The following is a 21,172-nucleotide window of genomic DNA, read 5'->3' as shown; positions in this document are numbered from 1 at the left end:
CCCAAACTGAAGAAGACTTAAAGCATTTACTGAGGAAGATGAAAAACCTTCTATATAAATTATACCTGACCCTGAAAAAGACATTCTCACAGCTGCATTGTGATAGTTAAGTTTTGTTGTGCCACGTTGGCTGGGTCAAGATTCTAAGTAGTTTGGCAGTAATCTCCCAGGATGTGACCCAACAAAATGTAATCAATTCTGTAATGAGATCTGTGAGCAGCCAATCATTTGAAAGAAGATTAGGGTGGAGTACAGCCAGGTCACAGCTCCGATGCAATGGAAAGGAATGCCCTCAGAAGGGTGGCCTACTTCCTATATCAGTGGGCACTATGGAAAAGCTTGTTTGATTTGTGCTGGGTCTGGATCTTACATCTGGCTGGTCAAACTGTTTGTTTGGGCTTCAACCAAGTCCATGCTCCCTGTTCATCTTAGGAGCACCAGCAGTCTGTCCTCTCCCTTGCCGACCTTGGATTCACTCACCTTGCTAGTCACAAGCCTGACCTGCTAACCTTGGATTTGACTGTCTCTGGAGCCATCTATCTGTGGTCTTGGGTACATCAACCCCCATCAGCCTCCTGAATAGTCAGGAGAAACCTCCAGCTTAACATGTGATCCATGGACTCGGTACCTGCCTGAATTTATCTTGATACACATTTATCTCCATATACATATATAAGCATCCTTGGTTTTGCTTCTCTAGATAACCCAGCATAAGATATGAACCAATAAGGAAATCAGGATGTCTTGGGGTGGGGGTGGGCAGGGGGGGTTAGATTCTCAATAACTGCATTCTACTTGGATCAACTACCAATGTCTATAGAAGCAGCAATCAAGAAATCAAGCAAAGTATTGCATGGGGCAAATTTACTACAAAGGACCTCTTTAACGTTTGAAAAAGCAAAGATAGTACTTTGATGACTCAGGTGCGTCTGACATAGCCATGGTATATTTAGTCAGTTGGTATATATGAGTAAACTGGGCAATAAAAATGGAAAACAGAAGAATTAATATATTAGAAATGTAGAGCTACTAAAGACTATCAAATACCCTGTTGACTTCAGGAAGAATAAACATATTGGGTTCACAAGAAATACAACCAGCATGTTCCTTACAAGTAAGGTTAAGGAAACATTGACTCTCTTACTTTGGACCTGTTTAAAACCACCACCACCACCACTAGACAAGGACAATCTTATTTGGTAAATGCAGGGCCACTGAAAATGAGGAAACCCCTCAGTAGCTACAATCATGGGCTGACCTACAGCAATGGTCACGCAAATGACACAGGGCCAGGCCATGCTTTCTTCTCACATATACTCTGAGCTGAGTCCACAACCACAGCAAGAACAGCAGGCAAGGGTAACTCGTGTATAGAATTACCTCTTCATAGACACCACAGCCTGAAATGACAACATTGGGCCTGAAGTGGGTTGCTTTCACTTTCTTCTCTAGTCTGGAGTTGAGATCGGCCAAGGAAGCTTCAGAGAGGACCAAGAACGGGCTGGCATCAGGGTAAGCAACCTGATAAAGAAACAAAACTTGTCACAGACGGAGCACAAAAGAGCATCACAAATGCTACCTGTGCCCAGTGCTTGTAAACCTGCCCTCTCACTACACCTTTCTCAGTGTTTCTCTGGTTCTTTAAAAATTATTATTTAATAAGAAAGTCAGCATGGCTCAGGGCCTTAAGTCCTCTGCAGATCGTAGGGAGTGCATGGGGGGGGTTGGGGGGGTGGGTAATGGAGAAGATGACCCCTGGGAATCTTGTAGCTTCCAGGGAGCATGGTGTGCCCTTGGGGAATCCAGGTCCTTTTCCTAAGCCCAGGTCTTCTCAGTGCTTCCTAAGAGCCTGGACTTGACCTCATTATATTTGATGAAACCCGAAGACCACGGTCATTAGTGTCCGTGGAGTCTGACTCATCGCTACCCTTCAGGGAAGACGTGCCCTTAAAGTCGCCTCGGTTGCCGGCTTTATGGAAGCAGACTTCCACATCTTTCTCCTGAGGAGTGGCTGCTGGGGTCAGGTCCAATGAGTACTTAACCACTGCACCACCAGGGCTCCTTCCATACGTGACAGGAAAAGACAAAACCAAACACTCACTGCCACCAAGTCAATCCCGACTCAGTGACCCCACAGGATCGAGTCCAACTGCCCTGTGGATTTCGGAGAGTCTAACTCTTCACAGGAGTAGAAACCTCATCTTTCTCCGGAAGAGGAGATAACAGTTTCAAACTGTTGACCTGTGGTTAGCAACCCCAAGCCTAACCCGCTACGCCACCTCTCCCTGCCACTGAGCTAATTCGGACTCACAGCAGCTGGTGGCTTTGAACTGCTGACCTTGTGGTTGGCAACCCAAAATGTAACCACTACACCACTAGTGTGAGGGGGACCCTCTTTGCCCCCACCCATTCCTCCAGGATTCCCAATTTGACAAAAACATTCCCTAATTTCATGGATGCTTATTTTTTATGTAACCTGTAAATGAATGCTAAGTACTTATGCTGACCATCACTGTTTATGTTTTTTTTTAATTGCCATCGTAAAAGTAGTGTTTATTAAGAATCCTTTCAACCTTATTCCTTTAAGGACCAGCCTGGTTAATTTTGAGTCCAGGCATGGTACCTTCTAGTGCCCACAGACAACTACGGTGTGGAGTGAAAGAGATGATTGTGTAGCAGACTCTGAAACCACAGGGGCATCCGGAATGCTGGAATACATATTGGAAAGTAGGCAAGTGCTCCTGGGCAAAACCGCACAAGAAGCCTCAAATCAAGAGGCAGAGCCCATGCTCCCAGGGGAAGGGTATTCTTTTTGGCCGTTGCTGGTGAGTCCCGGTCATCACTGTCCCCGCCAAGCTACCCGGGTGACTCCCTGGACCACGAGAGCAGAGGCAGTCCGCTCTCCCTGCTCAGAGGACGCCCTGGTTGCACAGCGCACACCAAAGACCCAAGACTGAAGCCAAGCTCCTCTCACCGTCTCGCTGGCCGGGAACAAGTCCTTTATCTGGTGAGGATTCCGTGGTCGCATGCTGGGCTCAAAGTGCACCAGGCGGAAGGGCTGTGTCTTCAGGAAGCTGGTTATCCACTCGGCCGCCTCGTCCCCGCAGTCCCTGCCCTGGATCTCTAGGCCGTGTACTCTGCAGCGACGCCGGGGCAAAGGGTGGACATGGCTTTGAAAAGCTGCCCCCAGTGCTGTAACCCTGGCCCTGCCCCCGTGAAGACACTGGTCTAGGCCTTACTTTCCCACTTTTGGCCCTGGGTGGCACAACTGGTTAAGCGCTTGGCTGTAGTTTGGAACCCAGAGGCACTTCAGAAGGAAGGCCTGGAGATGGAAGCCTTTCAAAGCCCTCTGACCCACAGTTTCACTAGCCCACAGGGACCTCCGTGAGGTCTCGCAACATCTCCTGGCTTGTGCCTTGGGGTCGACCCCGTTTGTAAGACTCGGCTGGGCCTCCCCACTGCAGAGGAAAAGAAAAAAGAAGTTGAATTCTGTTGCTGCTGATCTGATTCCGACTGACAACGACTCTCTTGGACCGAGCAGAACTGCCCATCGCGTTTCTATCACTGTCAATCCGTATGGAAGCAGGCTGTCATGTCTTTCTACAAAGATCAGCTGGGAGATTTGAACTGCAACCCTCTGATGAACCTGTTGGGCCAAAGGGGCTCCTCCAAAGGCCTCAGGAGAATCAAATGAGATTCTATATTTGAAAACGTGCTGAGTGCCCCCGAAGCAAGCTAATTTATTAAGACAAGGTGAACTGCGAACTCTGACTCACCACCCAAAGAGTCCACCAAGACGATTGACTATACTTTGCTGGCATAATCATAATTCACACACACTTAATGGATGAGAAAATGTTCTCCAAATATAAAATATTACCAAAACTGAACCAAATTCGTAGCCATCCAGTAGGTGCTGGCTCATAGAGATCCTGCAGGGGAGAGTGAAACAGTTCTGTGGGCTCCATGCCTCTATCTTGAACCCAGTAGCAAATGCCCTCTTTCTCCCAGAGTGGCGGGTGGTTTTGAATTGCAGTGGTCAGTCCAAAGTGTAAGCAGTACACGTTTCAAACCCAAACCAAACTCAGTGCCATCGAGTCACTGCTGACTGAGTGACCCTCTGTGGGTGTCTGAGCCTGTAACTGTTTACAGGAGCAGAAAGGCCTCTCTTTCTCCCATGCAGCTGCTGGTGGTTTTTATCTGCTGGTAATGTGGACTGTGGCCCAGCAAGCACCACTGCACCCCAGGGGTCCTACAACCATCGGGGCTCTTAAAATCTTACAGGCAACCACCCAAATCTAGTCCTTATTCATTTAATGACAGGAATAACTTCAGAGTCTCCAGATGGTGCAAGCAGGTCGCTCCAAGGCTGGTGGGCATTAGAGAAGCCTGGGGATCTACCTATGAAAACTCTCCAGAGCACCGCCCCAATCTGACACACAAGGGTGGCCACCAGTCAAAGCAGCTTGATGGCAACTAGTTTGGGGATTTCAGTTTGTTCGTTTGTTTTCATCGTTCCTTAGGATTTAGTTTCCCCTGCCAAAGTCGCAACGAGTTGTGAGGTAGACAATTTGAGAATTACAAGTGTATACACATCACCGCCGTCCAAGGTGCACCTGGCCCAAGCTGTGGTACTGCCCATTGACTCTGATGCCCTGCTGGAGTTGGTGGGTGCCATGGGTCCAAGGAGCAGTCCTATTCTGTCACACAGGGTTGCTATGAGTCATAATTGACCCAATAAAAGTTGGTCTGGCTTGGCTAGTTTTCCTTTTTACTATTTATATTTTAATTTTTAAAAAACATTATATTAGGGACTCATACAACTCTTATCACAATCCATACATGCATCAATTGTATAAAGCACATCTGTACATTCTTTGCACTAATCATTTTCAAAGCATTTGCTCTCCACTTAAGCCCTTTGCATCAAGTCCTCGTTTTTTCCCCTCCCTCTCCGCTTACCCCTCCCTCATGCGCCCTCGATAATTTATAAATTATTATTTTGTCATATCTTACCCTGTCCGGTGTCTCCCTTCACCCCCTTTTCTGTTGTCCATCCCCAGGGAGGAGGTCACATGTAGATCCTTGTCATCGGTTCCCTCTTTCCAACCCACTCACCCTCTACCCTCCAGTATGGGCCCTCACAGCCCTGGCCCTGAAGGTATCATCCGCCCTGGATTCCCTGTGCCTCCAGCTCCTATCTGCACCAGTGTACATCCTCTGCTCTATCCAGACGTGCAAGGTAGAATTCGGATCATGGTAGTTGGCGAGGAGGAAGCATTTAGGAACTGGGGGAAAGCTGTATTCTTCATCGGCGCTACATCGCACCCTGACTGACTCATCTCCTCCCCTAGACCCCTCTGTAAGGGGATCTCCAGGAGTCAACAAATGGGCTTTGAGTCTCCATTCTGCACTTCCCCCTCCATTCACTATGGTAAGATTTTTTTCCTGATAATGCCTTATACCTGATCCCTTCGACACCTCGTGATCGCACAGGCTGGTGTGCTTCTTCCATGTGGGCTTTGTTGCTTCTGAGCTAGATGGCCGCTTGTTTACCTTCAAGCCTTTAAGACCCCAGACGCTATCTCTTTTGATAGCCAGGCACCATCAGCTTTCTTCACCAGGTTTGCTTCTTCATCTGCTTTGGCTTCAGCGGTTGTGTCTGGAGGGTCAGCATCACAGAATGCCAATTTAATAGAAGAAAGTATTCATGCATTGATGGAGTGCTTGAGTAGAGGCCCAAGGTCCTTCTGCCACCTTAACACTAAACCTATAAATATAGGCACATAGATCTATTTCCCCATCCTCATATATATATTTGCTTATGTACCTGTCTTTGTCTAGACCTCTATAAATGACCTTTGCCTCCTAGCTCTTTCCTCTATTTCCCTTGACTTTCCTCCTGTCCCACTATCATGGTCCGTCCCCACCTGGGTTACAGCTATACCTCTTCGTTACCTTACCCTTGATCATTCCCTACCAGGCCTGCCACTCCCACCTCACCACGAATTTGGATCCCTTGTTGTTCCCTTGTCCCTGGGTTTGTTAACACCACTTCCTTACCCTCTAGGTCCCCCTATCCCATGTCCCCCCAGAACTGTCGGTCCTGTTGTTTTTTCTCCAGATAATTCATCCAGCATATCTTATTTAGACAGACCTGTGAAAATAATAACATGCACAAAAACAAGGCAGAGGAAAACAAAGAAATAGTATACAACAACAACAAACCACTGACAAAGAACAAAACAAAGCACATCAAGAAAGAAAAGCTTGTAGTTAGTTCAAGGATCATTTGTTGGCCTTTAGGAGTGTTTTCCAGTCCAGTCTGTTGGGACACCACGCCCTGGCCCCAAAGTCCACTTTCAGCATTCCCTGGGGACCTTGCCACTCCATTCCCTTGCTGTTCTGCTGCACTCCCCCAGTGCTTTTTGGCTAGTTTTTCATATGCATATAAAAGTATAGTCAGAACAGTGAATAAAGAAAAATCAAAAATAACCGATACATTTGAAGTATGCTGTTGGCAAAGAATATTGAAAATGCCATGGACTGCCAGAAGAACAAACAAATCTGTCTTGGAGGAAGTACAGCCAGAGTGCTCCTTAGAAGCGAGGATGGACAAGACTACCTCAAGTACTTTAGACATGTGATCAGAAGGGCCTCGTCCCTGGAGAAGGACAGCATGCTTTGTCAAATAGAACATCAGTGAAAAAGAAGAAGACTCAACAAAAGTTCTTAACCCAGTGGCAACAACAATGGGCTCAAATACAACAACGTCTGTAAGAACGAGACAGAACTTGGCAGTGTTTCCACAGAGGGCCTCCCTACCCACCCACCGCCATCGAGTTGATTCAGACTCCTAGAAAACCAACGTAGGACTCCTGAGGCTATACATCTTTATGGGAGTAGGTAGCCTCATCTTTCAGCAGGCAGCCTCTTATTTCTCCCATGGAGAGGCTGGTGGGAATGAACCATCCACCTTATGATTAGCAGTTCAACTTCCAACCAACAGAGCCACCCAGGCTCCTTCACTTAGGAAGAAGTGAAGAAAGGAATGTTAGAGTATAGACCAGTGTTTCCCAAAGCGTAGAGTGAGATGATTGTAAATGGGTTGTCCTGCGCATAGCAGAGAATGATGGTGAACAGCACCGAGAGTATACTCAGTGTAGTGCAAACGGGTCTCTCGTGCTTATCAGGACTGGATAATATTCCTTCACAAGTAATGCTTTGTTACCTTTCTAACAAAGGAAAAACAGACTGTAGCAATAAGATCGCTCTAGGCAATAGTTTCCAGATAGAATATGATGGCATTTATTTGAAGTGTTTTTCTTGTTTGTTACTTTTCTTTTTCATTCTTTGTCAAGTTGACTCTGACTCATGGCCACTCCAATGTGACTTTGTAGAACTTGGCTCCAAAACGATTTCAAGGGCTGGTTTTTACGAAGCAGATCACCAGGCCTTTCCTCCAAAGAGCCTCTGGGTAGACTCCAATCCTTTGCACAACCCATGTGGCAAATTGAGTTGGCCATCCAAGGTTTCCCTTTTTAAATGAGTGTGTTTACATGTGTTTGTTTGGTTTAAGCTGAATTAATTTATTGAGTAAATGATTAAGTAGAAGTACAGATAGTGTGTGGCTTTGACTTGGAAGAAGTCATGGCCGTGTTATGTGGATGCAGTCAGGAGGGTGAGCAAACATCAGGAGGGTGAGCAAACGGGAAGTACACATCCTGTTTCCACCAATAGTGAGCACTGACTTTAGGGCGGTATTTACTCTGCACTTCAGAGTCCTCATCCATAAAATGGGGATGAAAACATAGCCTTGTTATGAAGATTAGAAACACCAAGACCCAACTCATCGGTTGGTTCTGACTTATATCTTCCCTGGAGGGCCCAGTGGAATTGCCCCACAGGCTTGTAAATCATTATAGAAGCAAATGACACACCTTTCGCCTGTGGAGCAGCTGATGGATACAAACTGCTGACCTTTTGGCTATTGGTCGAATGCTTAATTATCACACCAGCCAGCTCCTTGTGGATTAGAGATAAAACTAAAAAACAAACAAACAAACCTTCACGGCCATCAATTCAATTCTGACTCATAGTGACACTGTAGGACCTGGTAGAGCTGCCCCTGGGTTTCTACTCCCTTTACAGGGGTAGAATGCCTCATTTTTCTCTCCCAGAACAGTTGGTGGCTTCAAACTGCTGACCTTACAGTTAACAGCTCAACATAGAATCCACTATACCTCCAAGACGCCATTTAAGAATAAATTCCCTCAAAGGAATTTTGGGGTTTGGGATCTGCTCAACAGATGATAGTAATGTGTTTACTTGTTTGTTTTTAAGTTGTTACAAGTCATTTTCACATAGAAAGCACCTATTTTTATATTACAAAAATCTATACATATAGCATCCTAATTTGTGTTTAATTGCTCCTTACCTAAGATGTAAGTAACAAAGTATTACATCGTTATTAAGAGTTCCTGGGTTACTGCATTAGCTCCTGAGATGTGCTGTACTCAGTGTTTATGACTATCTAAAAAGTACTGAATAACTGTAATGTAAATACAGAAAATGCAAACTGCCTATGTTCACACACACACTCCTACCCCACCCATCCTAAACTGACCTCCTCAGGGTCAGAGGGCTATGATTTCTAGAGACCTTTCCATCAACCACCACCACCAGCATATCTGCCTTCATCTTTTCTGGGTCAAAATGGAAAATAAATGAACAGAACAAAAGGTGTGCCCCAGACTATACATCCACAAAAGATCATCCTTTCACAGTGCTCTCCACCTGAGGAGCAGCATGGCCATTCACACAGGAACCACAGCCAATTTTGAAGGCTCTTAAGAAGCCAGTTTTCCCACTGTAAGTCTAATCTCCCTTTAAAACAAACAAACTGAAAGGACCTACACAGCTTGGTTATGTCCTTCTTCACCAGACGTAGTTCCCAACAGCATTTCTGCTTTTTGCTAAAAATCAAATCCACCATCAGCAGGTGAAGACTTCCACGGCGCAGTGGGTGTGAGAGGGCTAGTGTGTGTGTTTGGGTGTGCCAGGTCACTTCTGCAGCATCCCTTTCTGACGAATCTTGAGCCAAGGCAACATTTGCATACACTGTGTTGATACCTGAGAGAGCCAATCACCCTGCCTTCCCAGAGTCACGCCCTGGCTGCCCACCCAGGCTTCTGGCCCAGCCATGATGAATCGCAGGCCCAGGGGTTTGTCTCAGTTCCACAGTATGCTGAGAAAGACTCCCTAGACGCCTGCAGGCTTCTGTTGCAATACTTGCCTTTACGTAGCTATAGTGTTTGCATCCCGATAGAGCTATCAAAAACAATGATAAATGCCTTCCCTCTCAGCCTGACACTTCTTTCCATTGCAACCTCCACGAGTGGGTCCTGAGCTTCACCCACGCTGAAACCTGAGGCCTTCGGGCTGACTTTGTCTTCTATCCTCTTGTTCTTCCTCCGGCATTTAGCCGGAGGCCAAACAAGTCTGAAAGATGAAGCAAAACAAATTCCAAAGGCTCCTGAGATGTTTGCCAAAGATCGTCTAGGCATGGTCTTGGGCAGCTTCCCTGAATCACCCAAGCAAAGGACCCAGCTTGTTCTACCCTATTAGTGGGTAAGAAAAATCAGATAACAGCCTTGACCATGAAAACAGGTGTACTTGGCTGTGATCATGACCTTTTGAAAGTGACCCTGGGGCGCCAAACGCTTCAGAGATCTTTCAGAAACTGGAGGCTGAGGTTACAACGGCTCCCCGGGAGGAAAGTCTGGGCTGCCAGCAGAAACCTGAGGCCCAGGCGGTCCTGTGATCCTTGCTGGAAACGCCTGCCAAATTGGATAGCATGTCTGAGCCTTCTTCTCATTGTGCTATTTCCAAACACTTCCCTGTTTAGTCTTTAGCCTGCATGGAACCGTGAAAAAGGAGAAAGGTTTCCACACAGTTCCAAATGAATTAAAAGTCGAATGAAGAAAAAAATATATTCGCAAAAAGAAATTTTGTAAAAACATCTAGCCATGGCAAACAAGTGTGGCGTATGAGCAGGAAATACAAATTGCCAACAAGCATATTAAAAGGTTTACTTCATTCAGGTAAAGATGAAAATTAAATCAAGAAGATAGCATTTTTGCCTGTGAAAAGAACAGGAGGCTTGTAAACATTCTTGTTAGAATACAGCGAGACCGCCATGCTCCAGTCTCACATGCTGCTTTCAGTAGACTTGAACTCACAGCAGCCCTGTGGACAGAGTTGAAAGCCCCGGGGTGTTTCGAGGCTGTAACTCTTAATGGGCGAAGAAAGCCTCATCTTTATCCCACGGACAAATAGGCTAGAAGCTGGAATAACTTTTCCACAAAACAATTCAGTGACTTTCCGGTATATCAGTGTACAGAATTCTAGCAAAACCAGTGCTTTCTTCTCGAACAAAACATTTAATAAGACATATGAACCAAGATTCATATCAAGATATTCATCACACGACTCCTCAATCCTGGAAAAAGTTGAAACCAAACCAGAATCTGAATCACAGGACATAGCAGAGTGCACTTACAGAATGAAATATTATGTGAACCCTAAAAATAATGTTTTTGAAGTTTTTTTTACCAGTATGAAAAATATTCAGCATAGCAACTTAATCATGTAAACAGTAGTTAAGACTTAGTTTGTTTTTTTTAACCGTCTGCTCTTTTTGATATCACTTCAATTTGGTTTAAAAGTATGAGCTGCAGAGGCGAGAACAAAATAGGCCAAAACGTCCACTGCAGTTAACTCAGATGCTGACCACACCCCCTCACCCTGCCCTGGAAGTTTCTATTATTTTGACAATGAATGTGTATCAACTTTTAGAATAAGAAAGACAACCAAATTAAACCTAAAACATTATAATGCTTAAAACTCTAGGATTAAAAAACAAACAAATGACAATCAAGTAAATTCTAACTCATAGTGACCTCATATATGGTTTCTAAGCCCATAAACCTTTACTGAAGCAAATAGGCTCAGCTTTCTCCAAAGGAGCAGTTGGTGGGTTTGTACCTCTAGCCTTGCAGTTAGCAGCCCAATATTACTCAGTAGAGACACTTGGACTCCTATAAAATATTATATGTAAATTATACTAGTATTACATCTTACGACTTTGGGAGGATTTATACCATTTTTGACATATTATATTTACATTTTTATTATATTATATTTCCTACAATAAGCTAAGGACTACATCTTCCATTCACAGTTCATTTGGCTCCCAAAGACATAAACCTTCACAAGTATAATTAGACTAAACTTTAATTCTCCCAAGGGTCCTTTTGGTGCAGATGTTGTACGTTGGGCTGCTAACCGCAAAGTCAGCAGTTTGAACCCACTGCCTCCTCTGGCCTTAGTCACCCAGAGCTCAGTCACAGCCCACAGGTCGCAGGCCACCAAGTCTGTCCAAGATTTCACATGCCAGCAGGATCTTGGAAGGCCCCCTCACTTTAACATGTTGCCTACAGACTTGGAGGGGGTTCCCATTAACTCCTCGGGCTGCCTCCCTCATTTCTAACCTGGTGCCTCCCACACTCTCTCAGGTCTAGTGATCCACTGGAATGAGTCACAGAACTCAGAGAAAGCAGCCATCTAGCTGAGAAGCATCAAAGCCCACATGGAAGAAGCACACCAGCCTGTCTGACCACAAGGTGCAGAAGGGACCAGTTATCAGACATCAAAGAAGTAAAAATCATATCAATAGGTGCCCATCTCCCTGATACGACCAATGAAGACAAACGTGCGCATAAGGAAATATGGTGAAGAAAGCTGATGGTGCCTGCTATCAAAAGATATAGCATCTGGGGTCTTGGAGGCTTGAAGATAAACAAGTGGCCATCTAGTTCAGAAGCAACAAAGCCCACATGGAAGAAGCACACCAGCCTGTGTGACCACAAGCTGTCGAAGGGATCAGATATCAAGCATCAAGGAACAAAAAATCATATAATTGTAAATGTGGGTGAGTGCAGAGTGGAGACTCAAAGCCCATTGGTAGCCAACTGGACACCCCTTACTGAAGGGTTGTGGGGAGGAGATGAGCCAGTCAGGGTGCAGGGAAGCAACGATAAAACATATAATTTTCCTCTAGTTCTTAAATGCCCCCCCCCCACTATCATGACCCAATTCTACCTTACAAATCTGGCTAGACCAGAGAATGTACATAGGTACAGATAGCAACTGGAAAGACAGGGAATCCAGGACAGATGACTCCTTCAGGATCAGTGTTGAGAGTGGTGATGCCTGGAGGGTGGAGAGAATGTGGGGTAGAAGGGGGAGCTGATTACAAGAATCTACGTATAGCCTCCTCCCGGGGGGATGGACAGCAGAGAAGAAGGCGGGGGTAGACGTCGGACAGTGTAACATATGACAAAATAATAATAATTTATGAATGATGAAGGGTTCATGAGGTAGGGGGAGTGGGGAGGGAGGGGGAAAATGAGCAGCAGAGATTAAGGGCTGAAGTAGAGGCAAATGTTTTGAGAATGATGATGACAACAAATGTACATATGTTCTTGATACAATGGATGTATGTATGGATTATGATAAGAATTGTACGAGCCCCCAATAAAATGATTTTAAAAAAAGAGAACTCAGAGAAGCACTAAACGCACAGTTACCATTTTGGTATAGCATGAAAGATACAAATGAAGAAACGCAGAGGGCAAGGTCTAGGAAAGTTCCCTACACTTAGCCTGCATGTCCCAGAAAGGATGGATGTCTTTCAGCAACCAGGAAGCCCCTGGAGTTTCTGTGTCCACAGCCTTTATTGGCTACAGTACATAGTCCTGATGAGGACCCACTGTTTAATAAGCATGATTGATTGATTGGATTATGCCCCACCCCACCCACCCACCTCTACCACCCTGGCTCGCCAAGGTCACCTCTTATGGGGCCATACAAGGTCTTTCTGTCTAGGCCAGTCCCAGCCCTCAGCACAAACCTTCAAGTGTCCGGCGGCAGATAACAAAAGTACCTTAGTTACTCAGGAAATCCCAAGGGATCTCTTGAAAGATCTCAGGGCAAAGACCAAGTTACTTTGGGAATAATTAAATCCTTTACTTCACAGATCCTATTTCTCTGGCTTTTGTTCTTACGGTTCTCAACGTGACCCCTGTGTCCATAAAGCAAACGCTTCTGAAACTGTGTTGTCATTTTCCTCTTTTAGATCTTGGGGCAGAGAACGTGGCAAACAACCACAACCACAACAATAAAGGTGAATAAGTGAGCCGTGGTGACATAGCAGGTTATGTGTTGGGTTGCTAGCCACCAGGTCAGCAGTTTGAAACCACCCACCGCTCCATGGGAGACAGAGGCTTTCTACTCACATAGTTACTGTCCCTGAAACACACAGGAGCCATTCTACCCTATGAGATGGAAATGATAAGGATGTGAGGACAGAGCATGTTTCTCAGGCCTCTCCCCATTGTCCATGCTTTTTGAAATAGACAGGAAGTCTTCAGGCCCCGAGTCCAACCTTTCCTTACCTGCATGTGTGCACCGCATTCGTGGTGGGCGGTCTGAGGGGCAGCAGCAAGTCCTGCGTGAAGGCTGCACTGAGAGTCAGAGACTCCCCATCACAGGTCAGGGAAATCAGGACCAGGCGAGGTTCCTGCCGCGCTGTCACCATGTTCCCTTCCTTGTTGATCACGAGCCAAAACCTGCCATTTGCAAAACACAGTATTTGTGTGGGCCAGTAGGACGGTCATCTAGCCTTCGAGGGAGCTTTGGTTATACACTGTCATCTTTGGGTTCCTCCCACTTCAGTCTGGTGTGTAAGTGTGTGGGTGGGGGGGGTGTATGTGCACAGGGAGTGGGATTGTTCTGTCTGCCTTTGTCTTCTCTAAAGTCAGCAGCGAGGCAAGCTCCTGGCATTTTAGTTTTTCTTTGTTGAGGTTAATTTCGAAACAGATTTACTCATCACTCAGACACCAGACATATACTTACCGAACGCTTGGAGCTTCTTGGTGGTACAGAAATCAAAGATGTTGATTATATTTTTATTGCAATGGCCAAAACGCTTGATCACTTTCTTAAACACACCCCAAGGAGACAGCGGTAATCTATGTCTCCAAAGATGTGAGGGCGCAAGGAACACCTGACACACCACTGCTGGCAGGGTCTCGGGCCCACTAAACTGCTGGGCGACGCCTTGCCTTGACTCTCTATTCCCGCAAGAGTCGCAGTGTTGGAAGCCCACAGGGCCAGTTCCACTCTGTCCTATCAGGCCCCTGTAAGTCAGAACTAACTCCATGGTAGAGAGGTTTTTAAAATTGCTTTGAGTACTTCTAGGATTAATCACAGAGACTTCAATTCAGTTGAGAAGCATATAAGGGCTGCTAAACCTTGTCAGATTCACATCTCATCTGTAAATAAGTGTTTCATGAATTTCAATTCTACATCAAGTTAGTATGGCTTAAATATTGGACTCCTGCAAATATATTCAGGGCTATGGGTTCTGCACATTTGATACAAGGCTTACTGTTAATCTTGACCATAGTTTTTCCCAGCTCAATACTTCTGGCCTACAGACACTTCTCGGAAAGATATAAACGAGTGAGAAATGAGAGGAATAGGCCAGTTTCATATATATATATATATATATATATATATATATATATATATATATATATATATATATTTCAAGAAACGAGGACAACTGTGTAGAGTACCTTGCAGCTAATAGGAGGCAAAACAAATGTGGATGCATTGTGCTAATCCTAGCACACTCAATCACAATTATAGAAGTGAGCTTGTGCCTTTGAAATGAACAGATATAAGGGGGAAACACATCAGGCATTTTTGACCTTTAAAAATATAGGCCAAATATTAAGTGGATGCCTGTCCCTCCCCCCAGAAGAATTTGTTTCAAAGGACGACATTGATTCTGCAGCTCCGGGAGATGGACATATCTGATCAGAGCACATGGGAGCAGATGAAGGCGGAGGAGGAGAGAGTGGAGCACAGGCTGGCCCACCAGGCCATGAGGATGATGTTCCTGATTAGAGCAGCCAGTCCACAGAGAGGACCATATGGCTGGCCCCACTATGAGCTACTACGCCCCTCACTGACCCATGGCCCTGCAGGGGACAGCACCGGAGACACAGTGTGGGAATTGCACCCGACCTGATCCCCCCACACCCAGGCAAAGCACTGGGGGAGTGCAGCGGAACAGCAAGGAAATGGAGCAGCAAGGTCCCCAGGGAATCCTGAAAGTGGACTTTGGGGCCAGGGCGTGGTGTCCCAACAGACTGGACTGGAAAACACTCCTAAAGGCCAACAAACGTATGCCTTTCAACAACCCTTTCTCTTTTGGTCCGGGGTCCTGTCCCTGCACCCAAAACTCTGCACAGCTGAGACATTCAGCTAACTAACTCACTGTCATTTAGTCCATGGTGACGCTACAGGACATGGTCCTGTAGTCCATGGTGACCCTGTAGATCGGCCCCCTGTCGGTTTCTGAGACTGTGAATCTTTACAGCAGTAGAAAGCCTCATCATTCTCCATCAGAGCAGCTGGTGGTTTCGAACTGCTGACCTTGCAGTTAGCCCGCTGGATAACATACTACACCAGCAGAGCTCCTCAGATACTCAGCTACTGGAGATAAATATGTTAGCCCTTTGCCTAGGATAGGCTCTTCCTTTCTCAATTCTCTCCACCCACGTTAGACACACAGAGCCCTGGCCTGCCTGCCCCAGCTTCTTCATACTAGCACCCGAGTATGAAGTATCTTTTGAGTAGTAGGATTGGCCAACAACTTTTCTGTCTGATCGTGTTACTAATCCATCATTCAAATCTCTTCAAGGCCTACTTCTTTCAGGATCAAATGCTCACTACATAGGTAGGTTGCTTCCCTGCCAATCCCCCCCCCCCCTCGTGCCTACTTTCCCTCCTCTCCCCAAATGGGCTCACTGAGTCCTGGCCGCTTTGCCCAGTTGGTCCCCTCTGTCTAGAACTGACTTGCCTGAAAACTTCACATTTTTTTGAGTTGTAGTTGAAGCCGTGATCTCTAAACTCTTCCTGACTACCCCAGGTGGCTTCCAGGGTAATGTCCCTCTCTCCCTTCCAAGTCACTTGTCACACAGATCTGAGTGACTTTGGGCCTCTGCTCCTCGTGACACACTTTCCGAGTGTAGGGACGAGCAGCAGAAAGACGGCATCCCCGTGGTTGCTGTTGTTAGCTGCCTTTGGGCCTTTGCAGCCCATGGCCACTGCAGACGCACAGAGGAGAACTGCTCCCTAGCATTATGAAGAGCAGATTGCAAGGCCTTACTTTCGAATTGACTCAGAGTGGCTTCAAACCTCCCACCTTAGAGTTAGTAGTGAAATGCTGAACGCTTCATGCCACTGGGACTTGAGTCTAGTTCACATATCATCTCCTATTATTATCAATTATCATAGGAGCTTGATAAACATTGGGTTGGTGTAATAAAAATACTATGTCCTTTGCCTCTGAGGCCTGGGAGAACAAACCGTAAATCCGGCCAACTTGCCAAGTCCATTGTGCAACTCCTGAGCCACACTGCCTTCTTGGCTTCCTTCCTGAGGTAAAGGTGCACCTTCCACTATTCCACGGATTATTCTATTCTCCCTCTGAAAAGCCACAGCTCTGCAGACCTGTGTGGTTTTTCAATGACCTTGAGCACTGGGCTGGGAGGAAGCAATCTGGAATGCAGTCTTCCAAGGAGGGCCCGGGCTGGTCCACAGCCACACCTGGACGAGGACGAAGGCACTAGCCCTGAGCCTTTCAACCTTCTCTGAATCCAAACAACCCCCACAACCCTGATCAGGCATTAATAAAAATCAGTATTTCCTAAGCACGAGCAGACTCAGGGAAACAAACGTCCCACAGCTGAGTGACATGGGGCATCTGTTTCTTTACCCATCAAAGATCGATTGAGGAAATCAGAGGGAAAATGAAAAATGCAATCACGCCTATTGTCAGACTATACCTAACAAATTTACAATCTCGTATTTATCACAAGTAACGTGACACCAATCACAGTCATCGTGTTGTGCAATCAATATCGCTTGCCAAATTTTTCAGCAGCGTAAGCAAAATCTCGGGACACTGGCACTTTGGAAGCTGTAAAAGTGCTCTTTCTTATTAAGCCTCTGCCATCATTAGTGTGCGCGCGTCCTGTAGCCGATCCTGAAGGGCCGACTACCGCTTTTTACTAAGTTCTCGACCGTCTCTAACATGAAGTGTCTGGGACCAGTCCCGCTAGATGAAGGCTTAATGTTTGCTGGAGCACAGGCCAACACCTGGCGTGACAGCGCCCCTCGGCGGTGGAAAGTGGGTCCGGTCACAGGGCCTGGTTGAGAGTCCCGCGTCCCCACGTTTGCTCCCCGGGAGCTCGGACCTCGTTTCTCTCTTCCCCTGCCTTTCCCGCTCGCGCCTTCTTGGGGACGGAGAGCAGGGCTCTGCAGACCTCCCACGGGCGCGTCCTGGTCCCGAGCCCAGCCAACGTTGCCCATAGGCGGGCCTCCCGTACCTGTCCCGCAGGTGGCCGCTGCGCAGGCCCATGGCCGTGCACTCGGCCGTATCCACCAGCACCCCCTTGCACGACTTCACCGGGTAGATCCACAGCTGCGACACGGTGCCCACCTGCTGCAGCCGCCGGCGCCGCCTGGGTCGCGCGCGGCGCCAGGCCACGGCCCCCAGCGCCACGGCGGCCAGTCCCAGCGCGGCGACCCGGAGCCAGCCGGGCCGGGCCTGCGCAGGGAGGCGCGGCGCGGAGAGGCCCAGGCGGGTCAGCGCGGACGAACCGGCTGCGCCCATGGCCGGGGCTGCGGTCGCGGACGCGGGACACCCGAGTTGCGGCGGGCCGGGCGCCGAGAGGGCGCGAGGCGACTTCAGGACCCGAGGGCCGGGGGCCCGGGAGGCCAGCGGGAGGCGCGGCCCTGGCCTGGAGCGCACAGGGAGCGCGGTTCCGAACCCCTTCGGAGCTGCTGTGCTTGGGCTCCGGAGGCCCCAGTCGCTTGGGGTGCTAGAGGTCAGGTTCCACCCAGCTCTGCCTCTGCCTCTCTCACCCAGTGCCCGCTGCCGGGAGGCGTGTCTCCCGCCCCACCGCTGCAAGGGAACACCTTTTGGATTTGCTCGGTCAAATAAACAAGCCCTTGTTTACTAGCAAACAAATACAAAAGTTGCATTACAAAGAAGCGGGATTTCAAATGTAGCGCTCGCGGTCTTGTGGGTTGGTGGGGGGAGGGTCCCCAAGGCCTGGTGGCTGGTCGCTCCCTGGCCTGGAAGCCAGGGCGCCCTGGGTGCGCAGAGGGGCGTGGAAGCAGTGCGCTCTCTGCAGGGTCCGCTGCCCTCCTCCTTGCAACACAAAGTCCAGGAACTTCTTCGGGGTAGGAGCGAATGTCGCCAGCCCTGCAGCCACTGGCCTCAACTACTGGGGTCACTTCCAGATCAAGGGGTTTCCAGCAACAAGGTCAAACGGAGGGCCTGAGGGGTTGCCTTCACCCCCGTTTGCTGTGGGTCATCCGGACCATGCAGAGGTCTTGCACCTGAAAATGGGGGAGCAAGCCCTCTTCCCCCAATTGGTAGCACACGTCAAGACTCTTAAGTGCTCAGGGAACTCCTTGCTTGAGCATGGCTTCTCACCAAAAAGATTTAGGTCTACTCAGATGTCAGGTCTTACTGTCTTCCCTTCCAACTGCACCCTCTGCTCACTCTAACTCGCCGCTGGACCTGGAGCGTAGAGGGCTGTGAGAAGCATCTAGGGCAGCGGTTCTCAGGCTGTGGGTCGCGACCCCTGTGGGGGTCCAACGACCCTTTCACAGGGGTCGCAGATTCATAACAATAGCAAAATGACAGTGATGAAGTAGCAATGAAAATTTTATGAGGGAGGGAGCGGGAGGGAGGGGGGAAATGTGTTGAATGTACAAGTTTGCAGACATTTTCCATCATTTTTCAATACCGCTTTCTGTTAATTTTTTGGAGCACGTGGGTGTGTCTAAAATATTCACACCCTCATGTAGGTCTACACACTCCGGAAGGTGGCATTTTCTTCTCTCCCTTCTCCAAAGAATTCTGAACTTTTCCATTTCTACTAAGTCAAGGTGGCAGTTTGGGCATCCTCAGAGACTCAACTCGTGTGCCTTTTAAAATGTTGTTTGCATTTGGGGAGCAGAAATCTGAATGGACAGGGGCATGCTGTAGTGTGGATGGGGTTAGGTTTCCCGGTGAAATTCCTTAGGACAGCCCCTGCCACCTTCAAAGAATGAGCAGATGCTTTTTAATGATGGGAAAAAATATATATATTCCTCAGCACAACTTTCCTGTCTGTTTTTAAATTGCCAATACAATTTTCAGTTTTCTTAAAACTTCTTCATAATAAGCCCTTCAGGCCTCCTGTGCCTTTTGAAAAGCTATCAAGATGATGCCTTCAGGATCCAAAAAACAACAATCACCATAACCTTGTGTGCGGACCTGTGCCTTGAACTCGCCAACCAGATCCCCTCCGAAGACACAAGTTGTGTTATTGGGGGTTTTTTTAAGCTAATTTTATTGGGGCTCTTACAGCTCTTGTTACAATCCATACCTCAAGTGTATCCGACATATTTGTACTTAGATCGGCATCATTCTGTCAGACATTTACTTTCTATTGAGCCCTGGGAATCAGTGCCTCTTTTTGTTTCCTCCTCCTCTCTCCCCACCCTCGTGGCCCCTTGATAGATTATAGATGTTATTATTTTTGTATCTCACACCAGCCGCTGTCCTCCTTCCCCCTGGAGAGGTGTGTGTGTGGTGATGTGCCATTGAGCTTGGTACCCCCTTCCTCCCCTCCCCCTCCCCTATCCTTTTGGTATCGCTAGTCCCCTTCCCGGGCTCTGTGAGTCACTAAGCTTTCGTTGGACTTTTTGTGTGTTTGTTGAAGACACCCTATGGAAACTAAAACACGTGTATGGCTGAGAAAACTAGCCTGCAGCCATCCACTGACCGCAAGGCCTGCTTAAACTTACTTTGTTTGGAATAAGCCACGCACATGAACTGTGGCCATAGGAGCAGTACTCCCTTACCTTCTTATAGTGACACAGAGAGGCTTCTGTATATTAAAGTTGACCCAGAGAAATAAGTAGCGCAAGTAACCCCTGGTGTACACACTAACTGCTAGTAAAGGGGGGGTGGGCTTGAGTCAATTTTCATACAGAGAGAATGCAGAATCCACCACAGGCTCGCGTTTAATGGAGGTACATGGCATTTGTGTTTTCTCAATGGCACCAGGAGCAGGGCCTACCCAGACTGAAGCTTGTCCATCATTGGAGGGATGGTGGGCGGCAGGGAAGGCCTTTTACAAAGTCCACCAGCCGAGATTCTGAGGGCCTCCGCTGAGAAGAGAAGCAGGAGAAGGCAGTGTGTGGGAAGCGTGCAGGGTTTGGGGAGGTAACCAGTTGCTGTCTGAGTAGTGGTCACTGTGTGTGTGTGTGTGTGTGTGTGTGTGTGTGTGTGTGTTTGCCATAACAGGTTTGTGAGGCCTGAGTTTTTTTTAAGTAGATTGCCAAGTCTCTCCCCCACCCCCGCCCTGCCCCCTGGGAAAATGCCTCTGGATGGACTAGAACTGTCAACTCTCCTATTAGCCGCCAAGTATGCTAATGATTTGCACCACCCACGGACTCCCCAGACAGGGGAGAGAGAGGTAACAAAGCAAGGAGGAGAGCTTGGCATTCCATGGCTAACAGCACCCTGTGGCGTGCAGAGGTGTCTGGGTGTCCACCGTCCATCCCTGTCCATGCAACAGCTCCCACCCTGGCTAAACGGCATATGTCATGGTGGCCCGCCTCTCTGGATACCCCTTCCCATCCACCCACAGGACTTTCCAGACAATCTCCATAAAGCCAGGCTTTGATCAAGAGCTGAGTGTAAAATATAGGTGCAAACCGCCTTTCAAGAACCTATAACAACTTGCTGAGGCGTTCCTGTCCACCCTTGGCCCCAGACCCTATCCTCTCCGGTCCCGGTCCCTGGGGAGCTTCCATCACATTCTCAGAGCATGCTCCTCAGTCTCCACCCTCGGCAAATTCCTCAGCGAATTCACGGTCCAGCTCTGTTGGCAAGCACTTCCCCAACGCCCCACTGAGGAAGAACAGCTACCTCGCCGAAGCCCCTGGACCATCACGCCTGGGTCTCAAGGGA

The 21,172-nt window shown here is 47.8% G+C and overlaps 1 protein-coding gene across 1 annotated transcript in view; it reads right to left on the bottom strand.

Annotated features, from left to right (window-relative positions):
* MTARC1 (mitochondrial amidoxime reducing component 1) overlaps positions 1 to 17,993 on the bottom strand; it is a 35,584-nt gene extending 17,591 nt beyond the window's left edge. Inside the window, exons 1-4 of the mRNA XM_075540584.1 lie at positions 17,526 to 17,993; positions 13,518 to 13,691; positions 2,975 to 3,137; positions 1,381 to 1,521 (exon numbers count right to left, since the gene is read on the bottom strand). Coding sequence (XP_075396699.1) covers positions 1,381 to 1,521; positions 2,975 to 3,137; positions 13,518 to 13,691; positions 17,526 to 17,812 — 765 coding nt within the window. The 5' untranslated portion in view covers positions 17,813 to 17,993. The remainder of the gene's footprint in view (positions 1 to 1,380; positions 1,522 to 2,974; positions 3,138 to 13,517; positions 13,692 to 17,525) is intronic.
* Between the last annotated feature and the right edge of the window lie 3,179 nt (positions 17,994 to 21,172).

This window comes from Tenrec ecaudatus, chromosome 1 (assembly GCF_050624435.1).
Source record: "Tenrec ecaudatus isolate mTenEca1 chromosome 1, mTenEca1.hap1, whole genome shotgun sequence".
NCBI lineage: Eukaryota > Metazoa > Chordata > Mammalia > Afrosoricida > Tenrecidae > Tenrec > Tenrec ecaudatus.
This window is presented reverse-complemented; position numbering and strand designations above follow the sequence as displayed.